This window comes from Terrapene carolina, unplaced genomic scaffold (genome assembly GCF_002925995.2).
Source record: "Terrapene carolina triunguis isolate 2854851 unplaced genomic scaffold, T_m_triunguis-2.0 Scaffold192, whole genome shotgun sequence".
NCBI classification, from domain to species: domain Eukaryota; kingdom Metazoa; phylum Chordata; order Testudines; family Emydidae; genus Terrapene; species Terrapene triunguis.
The window spans coordinates 9,877,886-9,898,146 of NW_020664543.1; the positions used below are offsets into that span (position 1 = coordinate 9,877,886).

Genomic DNA, 20,261 nt, shown 5'->3' on the forward strand with positions numbered 1-20,261 from the left:
CACAGTGATTCTTAGCGACCGGTCCATGGACCGGTGCCAGTCCCTGAGATCTCCCTGGCACAGGCAGCAAGCCGGTCTCTGGGATCAAAAAGGTTGAGAAACAATGCACTAGCATATTTTTCTGGTGGTCCTTATAGACCGTTTTATAGAGTGTTAAAGAGTCTAACTTCAGTTTATAGCTTAGGGCCGAATTCTGCTCGGTTACACCAGCATCATTCCAGGGGCACACTGCTCTTGCTGAGCACTTGCTTCGTTAGTTTTCAAACCCAACGGTAAAGGCAGTCCCCTGGATAAAGACCTTCTGACTAGAATAAGTTCTGCAGACTGTAACTGGACCAATGAATAAATAGCAGGCTGCATTTCAAGCTGAAATTTTGACGTTAGCATTACCTCATAAAAAGAGTTTAAACTTAGGCGATAAGAGTCTCACTCAAACTTGAGTGTGTGTCATTGAGGATACTTAACAATGAAAATACCGCATAATGGCCAGCTATACAATGGGATCTGGGCCTGCTTAATACTCCAGTGTTCACTGATGAAGAAAACATACACATATGGTCTTGTTGAAACATTGTTCTTTGACACACAGGGACCGTGAGTAAATTTCCATATGTATCATGGGCGATGACTGGTCTCTTTCTACTGTTGCCAGGGCTGCCTCTTCTAAAAATAACGCTGCAGCCTGCCATGAGTGCCCCATGTGCAGTCTTGGCACCGTTGTTATAGAAGGCCTAGCCTAGCAGGAGGCAGAGGAAAGGTGGCTTTACTTGGCCTGGATTCTCAGCTGCTGTGGGGACAAAGTGGCCTTAATTCTTACTTACCTGGGGCTGCCTATGGCTGCTCTGCAACTTTGTGTCCCTGCAGCACCAAGCATTATGAGCACTTCCTTTCCCACCCGTGATCCTCCCAAGCAACACGGTCCACAAGGAAAGCCACTGTACATTTGCTTATATCAACCCTAGGCTGCTCCTAAACTGGGGACATTCGCTCCCAGGCCACTGTAGCACCATAATGCTGCCAGAGTGGCATAGGCAGCCTACAGCAAGGGTCACAAGAACATAAGAACATAAGAACGGCCGTACCAGGTCAGACCAAAGGTCCATCTAGCCCAGTATCCTGCTACCGACAGTGACCAATGCCAGATGCCCCAGAGGGAGTGGACCTAACAGGCAATGATCAAGTGATCTCTCTCCTGCCATCCATCTCCATCCTCTGACAAACAGAGGTTAGGGACACCATTCCTTACCCATCCTGGCTAATAGCCATTAATGGACTTAACCACCATGAATTTATCCAGTTCTCTTTTAAGGGTTTTGGTTAAGGTTGGTCAAAAATTGTCCATCAAAACGTCTTTCGACAGAAAATTGGGTTTTTGACAAAAGGAAAAGTTTTGTGGAACGTCCCTGCTCTCCTCGAAAATGTTTGTTTGTTTGTCGGAAAACTGAAAAACCCAATCACAAAAATTTTCACTTGAAAACCAATTTTGGCGGGGCGGGGGGAGGAGGAGGAAGTTTTCAGTAAAAAAAATAAATTCAGGTTCTTTTAGATGCAAAGTCTTAACTTTCTGCAGGAAAATAAAGCCCATTTTCTGACCAGCCCTTGTTTGGGTTCAATAGCGCCTGATGGAAAGCCCACTGAAGTCTGTGACAAGACTTCATTTGACTTCCATTAGCTTTGGATCAGGCCCTTCTTGCAGAGTATTTTTAAAAGGCTGAACAAGAATACAAAGAAAGAGGCACTGTCAGAAGGGTGGGACAATACAATATTCCCAGAATAATACCTCAATCCAATACAGGGCTGCAGTGTAAAATGCTACTTGTTTTTTCAGGGGTCCCCTGCTCTGCGGGGCGTATTCTGTTGACTGACACTGAAGGCTTGTCTCCACTTACCAGTGGATCCATGCTGCAGTGATCAATCCACCGGGGGTCGATTTAGCTGGTCTAGTGAAGTCGCTCTCCCGTCGACTCCAGTACTCCACCGGAACGAGAAGCATAAGGTAAGTCGACGGGAGAGTTTCTCCCATCGACCCAGTACAGTGTAGACACTGCTATAAGTTGACCTAAGGTACGTCGACTCCAGCTATGTGAATGTACAGTGGCTTCTTTAGGGGGCATGGAATTTTAAGGCTCCAGGAACCAAATTCTGCTCTGTTATACTGGTGTAATTCAGAGTAAGTCAGCAGAATCACTCCAAAGTAACAGTGATCAGAAGTTTGTCCCAGAACTGTACTACTCCAAACATAGAGGATTTTGTTAGAGTAACTCTGGATTTATATTGGTGTAAGTGAGAGCAGAATTTGGTCCAGGATAAGACAGTAGTACTATAACACCCTCAATTACCCAAACTCCACTTCCCACAACTCTCAGATAGGTAGTGTCAGTCCAGCTTCCTTTATGTTCTCACATTACCATTCCAGCTTATTAACGCGTTACATTAGCCTAATAAAAGAAAGTGCGAATGCAATAAAATGAAAACCTTCCCCACACTAATCAATACAAGGGAAGCTGTAATGTGCCTAGCCAGTTCAGCAGCGAGTACTAATCCAGGAAAAGTGACTAACAATAAGATGCCATTAGGATAAATTAAAAAATTGCAAAAGTCAAATTATGGTCCTACTGGAGTTTCAGCAAACCCACCATGATTTTTAAAAGGAAGGAGGGTCTCAGTCATGTGGAACATTTTAACTACTACTTAACTACTACTGTATCTCTACTTATATGAGCAGTCCATTGACTTCAATGAGAATTAATACCCCTCAGAATCTTAAAGGATTGGACCCACAATGTTTGCAATGCACAGGGCAGAATTGTTTGCGCCATCAATGTTTTCCTGATGGTAGTTCAGATTCAGACTATGATCTGCTCTATTCCTTACATTATAGAAAGTTCAATATGATAGAAGCTTATTAATGGACATAAGGATCAAAATCCTACCCCTCTTGCATATATGTGTGCAGGATCAGGTCCTAAATAGACAACCTGCTGACAAAGAACTGGAAAAAGTGTGGAAGTGGTAACAGTGCAGGACAATTAAAATATATATAAATTCTTTCCAGGATTTTTTTTGTTTGAAGTTATATTTTATTTATTTCATTCCTGGGTGACTTGCCCATTTTATTATTTGACCCCAATGGGTCAAATTCACTTTAAAAACAAAAAGACCTTGATAAAGTAGCTTTAATAAATCAATCATGGTGATCTTAACCTACTAGAAGGAGAAGCACAGGCAGGAGTGGTAGTCTGTGAAGGTCCCCATCCCTTCATGTTGTATGCTGACACACGAGCGTGATAACTTTGGCCCTGAAAATGCATTGAAATGGAAACAGAAGGGTATTAAACATTTCATTTATAAATATTAACGGTTATACTCTGCACTTTGCTTCTTCAATGCCTCATACAAACATCAACTAATGAACCCTTATCATAGTGACTTTTAAAATTACTTATAGCCAGTTCTACTCATACCCTAACTCATACCTAATAGGGCCACTGAACTCAATAATTCGTAGAGAGACGTTAAATGACTTGCCCAGGGTTATACAGTGAGTCAGTGGCAAAGTGGTGAAATCAGCGAGATTAGTATGTACATACTGCTCACTCCAAAGGTTGTAGAATCAGGGCCTATGAAAATCTATAATGAAGTAATGATTACAGTTTTAGGGTTTTTTTGTTTGTTTGTTTGTCTCCTAGCAGTAGAGTAATCCCTATGACTGGAGTCAATAGAAATCTGCTTTGTTTAAATACTAAAAAGTTTACCCAAAGCTTATCTAACTGTCCATCCTCTTTGGTCTAAAAACTGGGCTGGAGTTGTCATGAGAACAGGTGTTTTTGCTAGCATTACAGCACTTCCCATTCTAGTTAGGTTGGAAAAACTGCAGAAATAGCCTCCCTTCGTGGTATTTTGGTCCTTCTCCTCTGGTCCTGAAGGAACCCAGGAAGCACTGAGGCTGGCAAAGGTGAAACACAAACAGACTAAATGTTAAAAACTTTTCTGAAATTGAAAATAGGTTCTGGTTCAGTTCAAAGATGATTGATTCCTTACTAATCCAATCTATTTTGCCCATTGCTTGTCTACATGGCATCACAATCTGGACTATGGGGGTGTGAACTGTACAGTGCTCTAATGTGTTGCGCTGTAACTGCCCCATGTAGACCTTGCTGGTACAAAACTAAAAGATACCTAGCTCACACTGATGTACAGTAGAACCTCAGAGTTATGAACACCAGAGTTACGAACTGACTGGTCAACCACACACCTTATTTGGAACCAGAAGTATGCAACCAGGCAGCAGTAGAGACAAACAAGCAAATACAGTACAGTATTTTGTTAAACGTAAACAACTAAAAAATAAAATAAAAGGAAAGCAGCATTTTTCTTCTGCATAGTAAAGTTTGAAAGCTGTTTTAAGTCAAGGTTCAGTTGTAAACTTTTAAAAGAACAACCAGAACGTTTTGTTCAAAGTTATGAACATTTCAGAGTTAAGGACAGCCTCCATTCCCGAGGTGTTCATAACTTTGAGGTTCTACTGTAGTCCTGTTTCAAACAGGATTATATGAATGTGTACAAGGTACCTTTTAGTTCACACTGGCGGGGTCAACCTGGAACAGTTAGACCATGACACGTTAGAGCGCTCTACAATTCATACCTCTGTAGTCCAGACTCTGGCGATGTGTAGACAAGCCTTAGCAATATAACTAAGGCTGAGGTTCTGATACCCTTACTCACATTGAAGAGTACCTTATTTCACAAGGAATCCCTCGGGGCCTGATTCTCATTTGCATGAAGTTGTCCTTACGCCGCTCTGGCAATGGTAACAGGCCTCAGTGTAAATGAGAATCAGGCCCGCTGACTTCAGCGGGTGCATAAGGGTGGCAGACTCCGGTCCTTAGGACCCAGTCCTGCGTATAGTGTTTAGTCCCACTAAAGCCACAGTGGTAAGAGCTACTTCCAGCACTATGTGTTGGCAGGACCAGGACGGTAACTCCTGTGTTCTAATCACTAGACAATGTTCCCACACCCAGAGTCACCTTCTTCCAAACCTACTACCCACGGTGCTTTGACCAGAATATCATGAGGGATTGGAAGACATAGTTCAAAGATCTCCCCCAAATCCCTGAGTTAATGGACCACAATGGGTCCAAAAGAGACATTACAATCTATCAATGATAGCATAGGGAGACCCTTGACATTAATGGACAGCTCCCCAGTCACGCATCACAGCCTGCGTGCCAATGCAGACAGAAGCGTCTGGACACCTAACACTGCTCCCACTTAAGTCAGTTGGAGCTTTACCGCTGATTTGAATGAGACTAGAGATAGGCCAGTGATGAGTGCTTTTTGAAAATCCTGCCCTTCACTTAAAGATACGGCATCCTCGGCAGAGAGGGTGAGTGTAGACAGTGTACAATTGGCTCTGCTGTTAACACATGCCCCTGAAAGTGACTATGCAAGCTGAGGAGATTTTATGTTGAGTAAAGGTACTTTGGATTGCTGATAACATAGCCCAAATGCAGGAAATATATACTATGGCCCGGCAGCCTGGAAAAGTTTCAAATCAAAGCTCTTCAGACTGAAAAAATGCCTGTTCTATTCTGGCTGGGAGGTTTTTATATTGTGCCCATCACTTTACTCTTTGCCATGTCTACACTACAATCAGACATGTGACTGCTGCAGGGGTGGGTACACCTGAGCTAGCTTTGACCTAGCTAGCGTGAGTAGCAATAGCAGCGAAGCTACAGCAGCTAGCTACCTAAGTAAGTGCCCTTGGTGGGGGGGAGGGGCTTGTACAGCCCGGGTTGAAGCCTGTGGTGCTGCAGCCTCACTGCTCGCTTAGAGTTAGCTCGGGTATGCCTACATGGGCTGCAATCGTAGCTCCAACTGCAGTGTAGACATACCCCCAGACATACACATTTGAGAATTTTAACCCAAGTGGACAGTCAGATCTCGAACACCTGTGCTTCAGGGCACTGGCTAGGGGGTTTTGGAATAAACTTGCTTTTCTCCCTGCTGTTATTTTGTCTTAAGGTGCCTGATTCAATCCCTAGTGAAGACTCTCATTGACTTCAGTGTGTGCTGGATCAAGCCCCAAGTGAATGGTTCCAGCGTAAATATTTGTGTGAAGTTTGAACAAGGTTTGTTCCCTGCAAGCATTTGCAAAACACAAAATTTGCTTGCACAAATGTTCACAAAAAGCCTGCAGAGAAGGGTTACAAACATATGGTTCAAGTTAGCTTGCTTAAAAATCCAAGTGAATATTCATGAGAGATTTTCTCCGTCATTGACCCAGTTCTTATCTGTATGAAAATACACGTCTTCTTAAAAGACTGCAAGCAGTGACTGTTCCTGAATGAGGGAGAGGAGATAGAATTGTTATTTTATCCGTCAGACATGGAGTCAGGATTGGATCTCTCAGGAGCCTTTGATCTGCACTAAGATTATCCTGTGATCCAGAGAGCAGCGGCTTTCATTCCAATGTTTTCTGATCTCCCCATAACATGACAATTTACAAAACAGTTCCTGCTGTCTGTCTATTCCTTTGTGACTTTCAGATTATGGATACCAGACATATTATGCTTAATAACTGGCAGTTGTTGTCAGAGGAATGGCACTCTGCTGTTCTTGCCAAGAGGCCCGGATGCAAATGTCACAGCCCGTGTACCATTTGGGGAGTTTAAGATCTAAATTAACGATTTGGCATTTACCATTCTGAGGCCTGTGATGGTGCATCTCAAAGACTGAAGATTGTCCATGATTATTTCCCCAGCCAAAACAGAAAAGTCTTCAGAACAGCTCCATTCCACTAGAAAATAAATAACAAGGGGGAAATGTAATCAGATTTCAGTGTCAGGTAAAGAAATAGAGACAGTTTAGCACCTTGGAAATTAACTAGCCTTCTTTTTCTTCTCCCCGCCACCTCCCATTTTCCTATTAGCTCTTCCATCGGACTATAGCGAGACAAAATAATGATGTTTCACAACACTGTGAACAGAAATTGGCTGTGGTTTGTGTGTCTCTCAATAACAAAAAAATAGCTCAAAAGCTTTTCATAAAAGTACATTTAAAATGTTTTGGCCTGCAAGTTATATTCAGTTAGCATTTGCTCTCATTTAAGCAACTTCCTTTTAAAGAAAAAGCAGCAGCAGGGAAAATATATTGTGTGGAGGACTTTGGTCTGCAAACACAATGAAGCAAGCCTATAAATCAAAATCAATATACAGCCCCTGATCGTGCAGATGGATTTGCCTGGGTGGACCCTTGTGCCTATGCAGAGCCCCAGGGAATCAGTGAAGTTTCACACGAGTGCCAAGCTCTGATCATAGATTCCGAAACCAGAAGGGATCATTGTGATCATCTAGTCTGACCTCCTTTGTAGCACAGGCCACAGAACTTGCCCTAATAATTCCTAGTGTAGATCTTTTAGAAAAAAACATCCCATCTTGATTTAAAAAATGGGCAGTGATGGAGAATCCACCCTGATCCTTGGTAAATTGTTCCAATGGTTAATTTCCCTCACTGTTAAAAATGTACATGTTATTTACAGTTTCAATTTTTCTAGCTTCAGTTTCCGACTAGCGGATTGTGTTATACCTTTGCCTGCTGGATTGAAGACCCCATTACGAAATATTTGTTTCCCAAATAGGTATGTATAAACTGTGATCAAGTCACCCCTTAACAGTCTCTTTGGTAAGATAAACAGGTTGAGCTCCTTGAGTCTTTAGTGGTTCTCCATCTTTTCTCATTTGCAGACCCCTAAAAATTTCAAATGGAGGTGCCGACCCCTTTGGAAATGTTGAATGGCGGCGCAGACTCCTTTGGAAATCTATTGTCTGCATATGTATGAATTCTGACCAGTCAGTTTTCAGTCTAAATCTTTTGCGGACCCCTTACACATAGTCCACAGACCCCGAGGAGTCAGCGGATCACCACAGGTTGAGAGCCACTGGTCTATCACAATAAGCCACGTTGTCCAACTCTTTAATCATTCTTGTGGCTCTTCTCTGGATCCTCTCCAATTTATCAACATCCTTCTTGAATTGCCAATCCCAGAACCGGATCGCATTCCAGCAGCAGTGAGACTGGTGCCAAATATTCTACTCCCCTATTTATGCATACAAGGATCACATTATCCCTTTTGGCTATAGAGTCCCACCGGGAACTCATGTTCAGTCATTGCATGCCAGGATAGAGTAAATATGGCCTACATATTATAACACATCATGTAGCTCTTACTGCAGGAGCCAGCCCACAGAGGATTGTTACCCCTTTTTTGGCCCAGAAGTTGGCCTGAGTGGCTAATAAAACTTTGGGTTCTTGCAGGTTGTTCCAGTTAGGAGGAGAAATGGGATGGGGCCAGATACCCCTGATGCAATCTTGTTTATTTACAAAGAATGTACAAAGTCCTGTTTCCCTGAACACAGGAGGAATCAAAGAGGAGATAATTTCTTGGCCTATAGCCCCAGAACTCTTTTAGCCAGCACCACACTGTGCTTGTTTATGCTGTGTGTGTAGCTTTCTTCTCTCTCTCTCTCTCCCTCCCACCAGCCCACCCAAAATAATATCCAGTGAAACCCTCTGTACATGTAGTACTAATTTCTGGGTCGACTCGCAAACATATCTGTTTTAGGAGTGGGCTTTTATAAAGGAGCAGCATCTTAAAGGATGGGTTGGAGTTGCAACCACCAGCTTCAATGATGTTTTGCCCCACCCACAACAGAATTATCCTCTCTGGGTCTGATCGAAAGCTCACTGAGGTCAATAGGAGTCTTTCTATTAACTTCAGAGGACATAGGACCAGATCTCTACTCCACATCAGATTGTGTTACATAATCACAGAAGTCACACAGAGCCATGGGGAATTACTAAGCAGTAGCCCACTATGAAAATGAATCAACTGATGCTGTACTGACATATACTTTGCAATTGAAGGGGCTTATCCTGCAGGCTTAAGCAGATGCCGGGGTATCTTTACTCATGTAAGTGTTCCCATTAACTTATAAGAAGTACTCATGAGTGAAAGATTTACAGGATCAGTCCCACTGCCATCAATCTCTCCCCTCCATTCCTTGCAAAAATGAATGAGAACATAAAAATAAGATAAAATAGAGTGATGCAGACAAGTTAAATCATTTTTAAAATGAGCACAAGCAAGTGGGGAAGTATGACTGCTGACAGGAAAATACCCTATTTTTAAAAAAAATTATACTCTAGCAATGGCAGGTACCGGGGGTATAGTTAAGGGCCAGTTACTGTTGGAGACTCACACATCTGGGATTTAATAGTTGTCCACTTCAAAAACGCATCAGACTCAACCTTGTGGACAAGCTGTCATCCTGGACATCTATTTCAACAGACCCTCACGATCTCATTAAAGGTTAGAGATCAGCTTCTTCTCTCAGTTATGCTGATGTAAGTGTGGAGAAACTCCATTCGTTTTCTGCATTTACACCAATGTAACCGAGAGAAGAAGTTGCTCCAAAGACTTCTGCATTTTAGACCCTCAAAATTCCCCAGAGCGGTTACTATTTTCAGAGGTTTAATTGTTATCAGCTTTAGTTTTTAAGATCAAGCACTAGATAAAAGTCTATTTAGAGCATGCGATTCTCATACAGATCACTGGTAAAGCTGAGTCTGCCCTATTTGGAAAAAAGAAAACAATATTTCACAATATTTTCTGCTCAGCAATTAATTTCCATATTTCTGCAGGGTTGCCAGAACAAGAGGGTCATGCCACCTTTCCCTTCTCTTCTCATTCCATCCCCCATGCTCAGCACTCCCTCTCTCTCTGACAGTGCTGTGTGATCTTAGACATTATATGCTATGTTCTGAAACACTTTAACATTTACTGCTAAGTAAACACTGTTGTTCTTGATTTTGTCCATTTGCCTCTGGCTTTTTTCAGGACACATTTCCCTAGAGTTCCATGGAGTTTTAACCACCTATCTACCGCTGGCTTTAATGGGAGTCACGGGGCTATCTCCATCCGCCTCTATGAACATGTAGAGATTGTTACTGTAAGATGTTGTAGGGTTTTTGGTGTGTGGAGGGTTTAATTATAGCAGTGCCTGTAAGTGCCATTATACTTGATGGCCTGTCAGAGTTTCCATTGTAAACCATGATTTTCAGGGTTTTATAACTCAGCTGTATTAAATCACTTGGAACTGAAGTCTGGTATGCATGCTGCTAGCATGGACATGTTCCCTTACTGCAGTAGGGTACATCGGAGAAGCCAGTCCTAAGCTGCTGAGCATCTAACAAACGGGCTTTCCGTCATTTCAGATGCCTTTTTTCTTCTCCCGGCTCCAGGTAAAACAAGATGGTGTCATTTAGGGCCAGATTCTGTGGAACAGCACTTTGCTGCACTCAGACCAATGGGACTAGAGGCAGAGTAAGGTACTTCTCAGCATGAGAAACGGTGTGTGTCCAGTGTCTGTAAGACAATGCTCGAAGCTCTGAGAGAGCAGAGACTATGGGGGCTTTAAGCCACCTCTGGGCCTTCCCAATCCTAGGCTGTTTTGGGGATTGGAGAGGCCCTGGGCATAAATTACACAGCCCCAGAGGACCGTCTAAACTATGGCAGCCGCCACAGGAAGCCCCAAGGGCTGTAGCGCTACCAGAAATCTCTGCCTCGCTGCATGCTGCAGCCCTGTCCTAGCACGCCCCTCCTACCCCAGCACATCCCCTGCTTCAGGGCTTACAGGGGAGTCCTTGGAAGGCAGCATTACATCTATCTTCACCAGTGCTTGGGCCAGGAGAAACCCTCCTTCAGTGGGAACCAGGGCTTTACACTGCTCTGCCCGGTTTACCCAGCATGAAGGATTTGGAGCAGGGATGAAGATCTCAACTAGCTTCAGAACTTGGTCCTTAATACAATGAAAGCCCTCCAAGTAAGGAGTGTGGCCCCGATTTTCATTGACACTAAGGCTCCTTGACACCATCTGTAATTTATGCCCATTTTAAGGCCCCTTATAAACTGCCAGGGAGGTGTAAAAAGGCCTTAGTTCAAATGAGAATCAGCTCCTGTGTCTTTGTATGTATTCGGACAGCAGCTAACATAATGGGGCCCCATTTCTGCTTGAGACCGCTGGATGCTAATACAGTTATATAATAATAACAATGGCTAATGGCTTGTAGAAGGATACCTCAAAAAAGAGACAGAGAGCCTCATTATGAGTGCACAAGAGTAGACCTTAAGGACTAATTACATTCAAAACAAAATTGACCAAACAGAACTGCTCCCCGAACTGCGGAATGTGTTCTGAAAAGGAAGCGACGGTGGAGCATCTGTTGAGGAGGCACTCCATACATGCTCCACAGTCTCTTCCTTTTCAGAAGAGCCTGGGTAGGAGGCAATATGTGAACAGACACAATGAGGTCGCCCAGTCTGTACTGCAGCCTCTGTGGCAAGTACGGATTTAAATGCACCCCGCTGTATTATGACCACCAAATTGAAAGCGCTCTAGAGAATGAAGAAGCGAAGATTTTATGGGATCTGGCAATTGTCACAGACCCAACAGTGCATGCAAACAGGCTGGATATAGTTGTTGCAGAAAAGATGACAAATAAGACCATGTTAATTGAGAGTGCCATACCAGCAGACAGAAACACAAAAAAGAAACAAGAAGAGAAGATGGCGAAGTCTGAAGAACTCTGCTATGTAGTGGAACGGTTATGGACAACAAGAACAAAGATGATCCAGTGATTACTGGAGCACTTGGAGCAACCCGGAAGGGTATGAATGAGCTGCTCAAAGACATGTTAGGAGTGCAAGACATCACCATCAGTGACCTCCTGCAGACAGTGCTCTTAGGCACTGGAAGAACTTAAAGGAAAGTCAAAGGAGAATGAGTGCATCTGAGCACCCAAAATGCTGGAATTCTGCAGAGGAGTGAACAAAACTCCCGACTACCCAATCATACAGAGTAGGGCTGTCAAGCGATTAAAGAAATTAATCGCGATTAATCGCGCTGTTAAACAATAATAGAACACCATTTATTTAAATATTTGTGGGTGTTTTCTACATTTTCAAATATATTGATTTCAATTACAACACAGAATACAAAGTGTACAGGGCTCACTTTATATTTATTTTCGATTACAAATATTTGCACTGTAAAAAAATAGTATGTTTCAATTCACCTAATACAAGTACTGTAGTGCAATCTCTTTATCATGAAAGTTGAACTTACAAATGTAGAATTATGTACAAAAAACCCTGCATTCAAAAATAAAGCAATGGAAAACTTTAGAGCCTACAAGTCCAATCAGTCCTATTTTTTGTTCAGCCAATCACTCAGATAACAAGTTTGTTTACATTTGCAGAAGATAATGCTGCCTGCTTCTTGTTTACAATGTCACCTGAAAGTGAGAACAGGCGTTCACATGGCACTGTTGTAGCCGACGTCGCAAGATATTTACATGCCAGATGCGCTAAAGATTCATATGTCCTTTCATGCTTCAACCACCATTCCAGGGGACATAAGTCCATGCTGATGACGGGTTCTGCTCGGTAATGATCCAAAGCAGTGTGGACTGATGCATGTTCATTTTCATCATGAGTCAGATGCCACCAGCAGAAGGTTGATTTTCTTTTTTGGTGATTCAGGTTCTGTAGTTTCTGCATCAGAGTGTTGCTCTTTTAAGACTTCTGAAAGCATGCTCCACACCTCGTCCCTCTCAAATTTTTGAAGGCACTTCAGATTCTTAAACCTTGGGTTGAGTGCTGTAGCTATCTTTAGAAATTCCACATTGGTACCTTCTTTGCATTTTGTCAAATTTGCAGTAAAAGTGTTCTTAAAACAACCAACATGTGCTGGGTCATCATCTGAGACTGCTATAACATGAAATACATGGCAGAATGTGGGTAAAACAGAGCAGGAGATATACAATTCTACCCAAGGAGTTTAGTCATAAATTTAATTAACACACTATTTTTTTATCGAACGTCATCAGCATGGAAGCATGTCCTCGGTAATGGTAGCCGAAGTATGAAAAGTCATATGAATCTTCAGCGCATCTGGCATGTAAATATCTTGTGCCGCCGGCTACAATAGTGCCATGCGAATGCTTGTTCTCACTTTCAGGTGACATTGTAATTAAGAAGTGGGCAGCTTTATCTCCCGTAAACGTAAACAAACTTGTTTCTCTTAGCGATTGGCTGAACAAGAAGTAGGACTGAGTGGACTTGTAGGCTCTCAAGTTTTACATTTTTTGTTTTTGAGTGCAGTTAAGTAACATTTGTAAGTTGCACTTTCATGATAAAGAGATTGCACTACAGGACTTGTATGAGGTGAATTGAAAAATCTTATTTCTTTTGTTTATCATTTGTACAGTGCAAATATTTGTAATAAAAATAATATAAAGTGAGCACTGTACACTTTGTATTCTGTGTTGTAATTGAAATCAATATATTTGAAAATGTAGAAAAACATCTAAAATATTTAATAAATTTCAATTGGCAGTCTATTGTTTAACAGTGCGATTAAACTGTAATTAGTCACGATTAATTTTTTGAGTTAATCCCAAAAGTTAATTGCAATTAATTGACAGCCCTAGTACAGAGTCATGGTCAGGATTTGTTGGTGACTTATGGAATAAATTTTAGACAGTAACTGTTCCTTTTATGCTTAAAGATCTTCTATGTTATGAAGGCTATTTGTTTAAAAAAAAAACCCAACCCAACACCCCATGATGTGGTACTGAAGGATAATAATTTATTAAATAAAATAATAAAAATAATAATTCATTTCCCCAAATATTCAGAGATCACAGAACTCAAAGAAAGAAACTGGGTAATAAAAGGGCGTGCATTTTACAAACAGCAAGAGAAGGCTGAGTTCCCCTCCCTCCATCATTGTACCCATCAAAACAAAAGAGGAGGTTTTCAAAATAATAAAACAAAAGTGTATTGTAAACAGGTGAAAGCAGTTCTAACAGCTCTGAGCAAACCGATGTCCCGTCTCACACAGCTAGCTGGGGGCATGAGATAAGGGCAAGTGATTCTTTCTAATACGCTCACTCGGCATCTGGACAACATTCTCATCTAGTACTCCCTTGAGCAATTGGCAGGTGCCTCGCTATTGTGTCCAGGGGAGAGTGGCTGCCACTTTAGGGGTGTGACTAGGAGTATGTCTACACTTAGAGCCAGTTTAAGCTTAGATTTCATTTAAATAAACTGCAGTGAACTGCAAATTAAAATCATATTACTGCATAGTAAACCTTGTTCTATGGTTTATTTATTCACACAATAGTAATTGTACATAGAATAGTCACAATGAAAAGAAGCTAGCATGTCTGTGACACAGTCTTCACAGTCACTGTAATAATTTATAACTGCAGGACTGCATCCATTGACTTCAATTGACATTTGACGAGGCCCACAATACAGAAAAATACTTCAGGGTAAGGATAATGTGCTTATTGGTGCATCTTCTCAGAGCGCGCTGAGAGCAATTTTGGCAGAAGTTTCATTGCATATAATTTTTTTTTTTTTTTTTACTATGTGTTAGCTTACCTGGCAAAGCTTGATTGAAATGAATAAATTACCGGCACCACTGATTTGAATGCATTTTTTTTGGGGGGGGTCATATGAATAAAAGGCAGTGGTATGTTGCAGAAATGCACTTCCTGGTAAGAATACTAGTTGCTGGGATGGTAATATTCTGAGCAATGGTACAGAAGGCTGCTTAAAAGGACATGGAATATTAATGAGGCATCACAGTGTCATCCACAATCTGACACATACATGGAAATTAAGAGACTAATGCTCCATTGTTTTACGGCCTCTTTATAGCATTTCAGTAGTGCAAACAGGCGATAAGCCAGATGGAGCTGCTTGTCAAAGAATTCCTCTAGTGTACTGGGCATAGCTGGAATGTAGCCAGAATGTCTATTCGCTTTGGCTTCCAAGTAGCTGGAATTTGGACACAGACTGCTCAGCCTAAGAATAGGGGAAGCACAAAAGTTGCTCAAAACCACCTTCCGCCAAGCCCCATTCCTGCACTGAGCACAGCTTGGTAGGACCAGAGAATCATGGGCATCATTTAGGGCTTGATCCTGCATCCGCTCAGGTTAATGGCCAAACTCCCATAGACTTCAAAGGGAAGCAGGGTCTGTTCCTTACTTGTTAGAGAAAGAGACCGGGAATTAAGACTTCTGGGTCTTATTTGAGACTTCTATTACAAATAGTTTCCCCAGGCTCTTCCCCACCATTGTACTCCAAACTCTACTCCCTTCCTGTTCAGTTCAGTTCCCCTGACTCACACTGTATGCAAAAAAAAAAGGTATGTTCTTAACTTGGGTTAATAACTCAGTTCAATTCACAGTGAAGACATGGCAGCTTGGCTTTTAATTCAGGTGAGCAGCTCTGGTGAAATTCTGTAGGGGTTTCTGAGGCAGAACTTGGGCTGTTAAGTTGCCATGTCTTCACTGCTATTTTAATGCGAGTTAGCTAACCTAAGTTAAGACCACTCTTCCCCCCCCCGCCCCCCAGTGTAGTCATACAGTCATACAGGGCCTTAATTCACCACTGATTGCCCTGCACTTGATGTGGCTATTCACACCAGTGCAAAGGGAGGGCAAAACACCACCAGCACTTTACATTCACTTTGTACTGGGATGCAGGGCAATGGAGAATCAGAATCAGATCCTTGGAGACAACTTGGATGATGGAGCACATTGGGGTCGGGCTATAGTGAACCAAGGCAAAAAAGCAAGTTCCAGAGCCGAGGACCACCTACCGAGAATGCCCCTCCTGATTAAATCAAGAGACTGTTAGCTGGAATGCTTCAGACGGCCTTGTCTGTATTAGAGAAACTTTCACTGACATAACTTGCAAACCCCTCATGTTGACGTGCTACCTTGGTGAAAGGCGGGGCCTATACTGGTAAGGCTTAGACCAAGGGCTCTGGACTATGGAGGTCTGACATGGCTTTACTGCTAATGCACTTTCCTGGATTCAATTTGCAACTGATATTGCAACTCACGTGGGGCAATGAGAGAGAGAAGCCAGTGTTATAGGTCACCATCCAGTCTGAGCTGCAATACAGGGCAGTAACAATACTGTTAATAATCCTGCAGTTCCTCATGAGGCCAAGCTAAGAAGTGGCTCTGTCTGTGGAAGTGTCCCATGCAGGTGATACTGTTGTTTTGCTGAAGTGAGGCTGACCGTTACATGGCTAATAGCCTCTAACTCTTCACTGTTTCTTGTTCCCTTCTTCAAACTTGAGAATAAAATTATTTTCCTACCAATTTTGTCTCTTTTACCATTTCACAAATATTAGTTTCTTTCCCTTCTGTTTCATGGTTTAGATTGTTAATGCACTACCATTTTCAAAGATGGCTGCACAGATTTGGGGTATGCATTTTGTTGCTTAAAAATGGACCCGCAGAAGCAGTGAGAGGGCACAAAATACTGCTTTTGAGTAGGTCCTACATAAACAATGGCCATTGACAAGTTTTTTTTTTTAATGTTGATTATGGAGGGGTAGATTGAAAACATAAAATAAAATACAAGATGGCAACATTTTAAAGGTTGGTAAAATTAAAGCTCTAAACAACATGATGATGGGACTTTAAGAAAGAACAAAAGACCGCCTACCCTCAGCATTTTAAAAGTGTGATGGGTCTGACTTGAACCCACAAAAGCAGAGGCATAAATATCTACGGATGAAGAGGGTCCTTTATAAGAGCTCAAGAACAAGAGCCGGTCTTATAGACTGTAGCAGCTGAGCTGTAGGATACCTTAGCGCTGCTGGGTGAATTAAGGATGGAGCATGCTCCAGCCCTGTTCTCAACACCCGAAAGGCCTGCTTTGTCTTGAACACTGAATGTCCTTGCTGTTGCGGGTTTCTATCTGACTCTTAATGTTATGTCAGAGCAGGGTTTTTTTTTTTTGTATCTAATATATTGGTGACTATGTGTTTTTAATGAAGGTGCCCTGTATTCCGGAGCTAGCAAATGCACAGTGTGTAGCTGCGGTTGCCAAGATAAGTAGTAATTTTTAAATAAACAGCAGTATAAACAGTTACATAAAACTCATGTAAATTGCTGGCACATAATTTTAGACTGGCTTAAGTTATGTAACCTACTTTTAGCCAAGATTTTTTTCCTTTTTCTTAAAAATACCCAATTCATGCACTTTACATTTTAGAACAAGGGATAGGCTTCTTGTCACCTGTTTCTTTCCCACCGCTCCCTTTTTTGGGGGTGATGTGCAGAGTGCAGGGCAGCTCACCGGAGGGATGGACGGACAAGAGATACAGTGAAGGTAATAAAACATCTCGCCCACCCCAATCATTGATTTATTTAGGAAAGGGGCAGCTTTTCCTGAATAAACAGAAAGCACAAGCCACAGCAGAATTGGTCACTTCTCTTGGCATTTGTTTCCTCACTCACACTTAAATTACTCACCAAGTTGCTCTGTGGTTTAATTAGATCCAAAGATTCGATTTATGCTGGGAAGTTAGACCAAAGTGTTGCAACCCTGGGGGACTAAACTATTGTGTGCCACAGGCAGAGAATAGAAGGGAGCAATGTGCTTCAATGCCAGAGGCCTTTGCAACAGCATGGAGTTGATTAAGTGAGATATACCCAGATGATCCAGGCAAGTGACCCATGCCCCATGCTGCAGAGAAAGGAGCGCCCCCACCCCCCCAACATACACAAGGTCCCAGCCAATCTGACCTGGGAGGAAATTCCTTCCTGACCCCAAATCTGATGATCAGATTAACTTTGAGCATGTGAATAAGACTCATCAGCCAGGCATCTAAGAGAGAAGTTTCTCTGTACCACCTCACAGCACTAGTCTACTCCATCCGGTGGCCTTTCTCCAGCTGCGGCCAATCTTTGTTGCTTCAGTTTCTTCAGATCTTTTCTAATTCAGAGCATCTCCCCCCCACCAGATTTATACACAATTTTCACTTTCCCCAACAGACACTTGGTATCTTCGTCCAAATTCTCTAAAGAGTGTGGGGTGGAGAGATAGGGGCATCTTTTCACATGTAATTTACTAGGGGCCATACCGTAAGTGTGATTCTAGCCCAAAGGCAACATGTCTTAGAAAAGCATGACTGCTTCAGGCCTCAATCTTACAACCCCCCGTTCACAGGGAATAGTTTTGACTCATGCAAGCAGTGCCATCAAAGCCATGGGGATGGTGCACACCAGTAAGGAGTATGCACATGACTAAAGCATGCAGTGTCTGCCTCAGGCTCTTTCTGAACCATCCTACATTCAAAAATCCAATTAAAAAATGAACAGTCGTCAAGATGCAGACACAGAGAAAAGGTCGCTTCGCTCACATGTGCCCAACATCCAGGTATCAGAATATTTAATGGCAACCGAACAAAAGAAAATACACTAACACCTATCAAGTGAAATTGTTTGATGCCAGCATTGTTCTTTTAGTGCTGCCATGTTAGAAACATTAAATTAAGAAAAAAGTCTTATTTGCCGAGAGCATTAATTACTTATGTTTAGAGGTTTTATTTTTTCTAAGTTAATCCCTAAATTCTTTTAAAAATGCCATTAGATAGTGGTTAGGGATCAAAGAAATTCTCTGCTCAGCATGGGGGCTGCCTAAGCTGTGAAGTTTTACTTTCACCAACAAAAGTACCAGCTTTGAGGTGAAAAAAGAAGATCAGGAGCATTAGAGACAGAGGCAGAGCACTCAGTGAAGATAAAGCAAACACAAACATGGGTCTACTCGCCCAATGTGTCCCTTGCTGCTTACTGTACTTGCATTACTTTGAGCATGGGACTCTTCTTCGTACAGGAAACATGATCCAGGCACTGGGATAGGAAAGAACACAAGTGTAGTAGGACTTGCAAATGGGGTAGTTCAATGTAATTTGTCAGTTGGCGGGACCATGTGAGAGACCCAATATTAGTACAGTTAGGTCTTGGATTCTGCTAACTGAGTTTTTTTGGATGTTGCAAGATCCACAGAGATGAGCTTGACAGGACCCCAAACTGCGCAGTACATTATTAAAAAATTGGATACTGCAGCCAGGCAAGGAGCTGGTACCAGATCTAGGGGCCTGATCTCAAACATGTTGAAGTCAATGGAAAGACTCCCATAGACCATTGTGGGCTTTAGATGAGGTGACTAAAATGTTGTCAGACTGTGACATGTTTCTAACTTTGATAGGGAAGTGGATTTCACACTATTTTTCAGGCCCCATGCACTTGTGTATGCCATGGGTCAAATCACCTTCTGGAACAGTGAGACCTGCAAGAGAAAGGCAGGGAATCTCCACCAGATTCTCCTTCAGAGCTTCCTGCTAAACATCTTCCAGCAGTGGGAGGGGTTCTAGTTCCTGTAAAATTTGCAGTGGGTCATCCAAGGGGTTGGGAGCCCTCACCAGAGCTGCAGAGGCAGGATCTGTCCTACTAGGACATTCCTTCACCACCTGAAAGGCAGGGTGCCCTGGCAGAATGAAAATGAGGCTATGCATAAGGAGGGCTTGAGTTCTAATCCTGGCTCTACCATTGACTTATTGTGTAACTTTGGGCATGTCACTTTACCTTTCTATCCCAGTTTCCCATTTCCAAAGTAGGGATAATACTTATTCACCAAGCCCAAGGGGTGATGTGAGGGTTATTGAGCTAATGTCTCAACAGTGCTTTCAACATGTAAAGTACTAGCAAAATACTTATTATTAATTATTATTATTAGGGATGTCCATTAATTGCACGTAACTCATACGATTAACTAAAAAACATTAATTGTGATTTAAAAAAATTAATCACGATTAATCACAGAAGTCTTAAAAGAGCAACACTCCGATGCGGAAACTATAGAACTAGAACCACCAAAAAAGAAAATCAACCTTCTGCTGGTGGCATCTGACTCAGATGATGAAAATGAACATGCACCAGTCTGTACTGCTTTGGATCATTACCAAGCAGAACCTGTCATCAGCATGGACGCATGTCCTCTGGAATGGTGGTTGAAGCACGAAGGGACCTATGAATCTTTAGGGCATTTGGCACGTAAATATCTTGTGATGCTGACTACAACAGTGCCATGTGAACGCCTGTTCTCACTTTCAGGTGACATTGTAAACAAGCCGGCAGCATTATCTCATGCAAATGTAAACAAACTAGTTTGTCTGAGCGATTGGCTGAACAAGAAGTAGGACTGAGTGGACTTGTAGGCTCTAAAGTTTTACATTTTTTGTTTTTGAGTGCAGTTAAGTAACATTTGCAAGTTGCACTTTCATGATAAAGAGATTGCACTACAGGACTTGTATGAGGTGAACTGT

General features: G+C 42.3%; 1 protein-coding gene across 1 annotated transcript in view; it reads right to left on the reverse strand.

Annotated features, from left to right (window-relative positions):
• The window catches only part of ANKFN1 (ankyrin repeat and fibronectin type III domain containing 1), a 74,293-nt gene that overhangs the window by 26,440 nt on the left and 27,592 nt on the right, over nt 1-20,261 (reverse strand). The window contains exons 5-6 of the mRNA XM_026654615.1: nt 6,702-6,799; nt 3,209-3,299 (exon numbers count right to left, since the gene is read on the reverse strand). Of these exons, the coding sequence (XP_026510400.1) occupies nt 3,209-3,299; nt 6,702-6,799 (189 nt within the window). The remainder of the gene's footprint in view (nt 1-3,208; nt 3,300-6,701; nt 6,800-20,261) is intronic.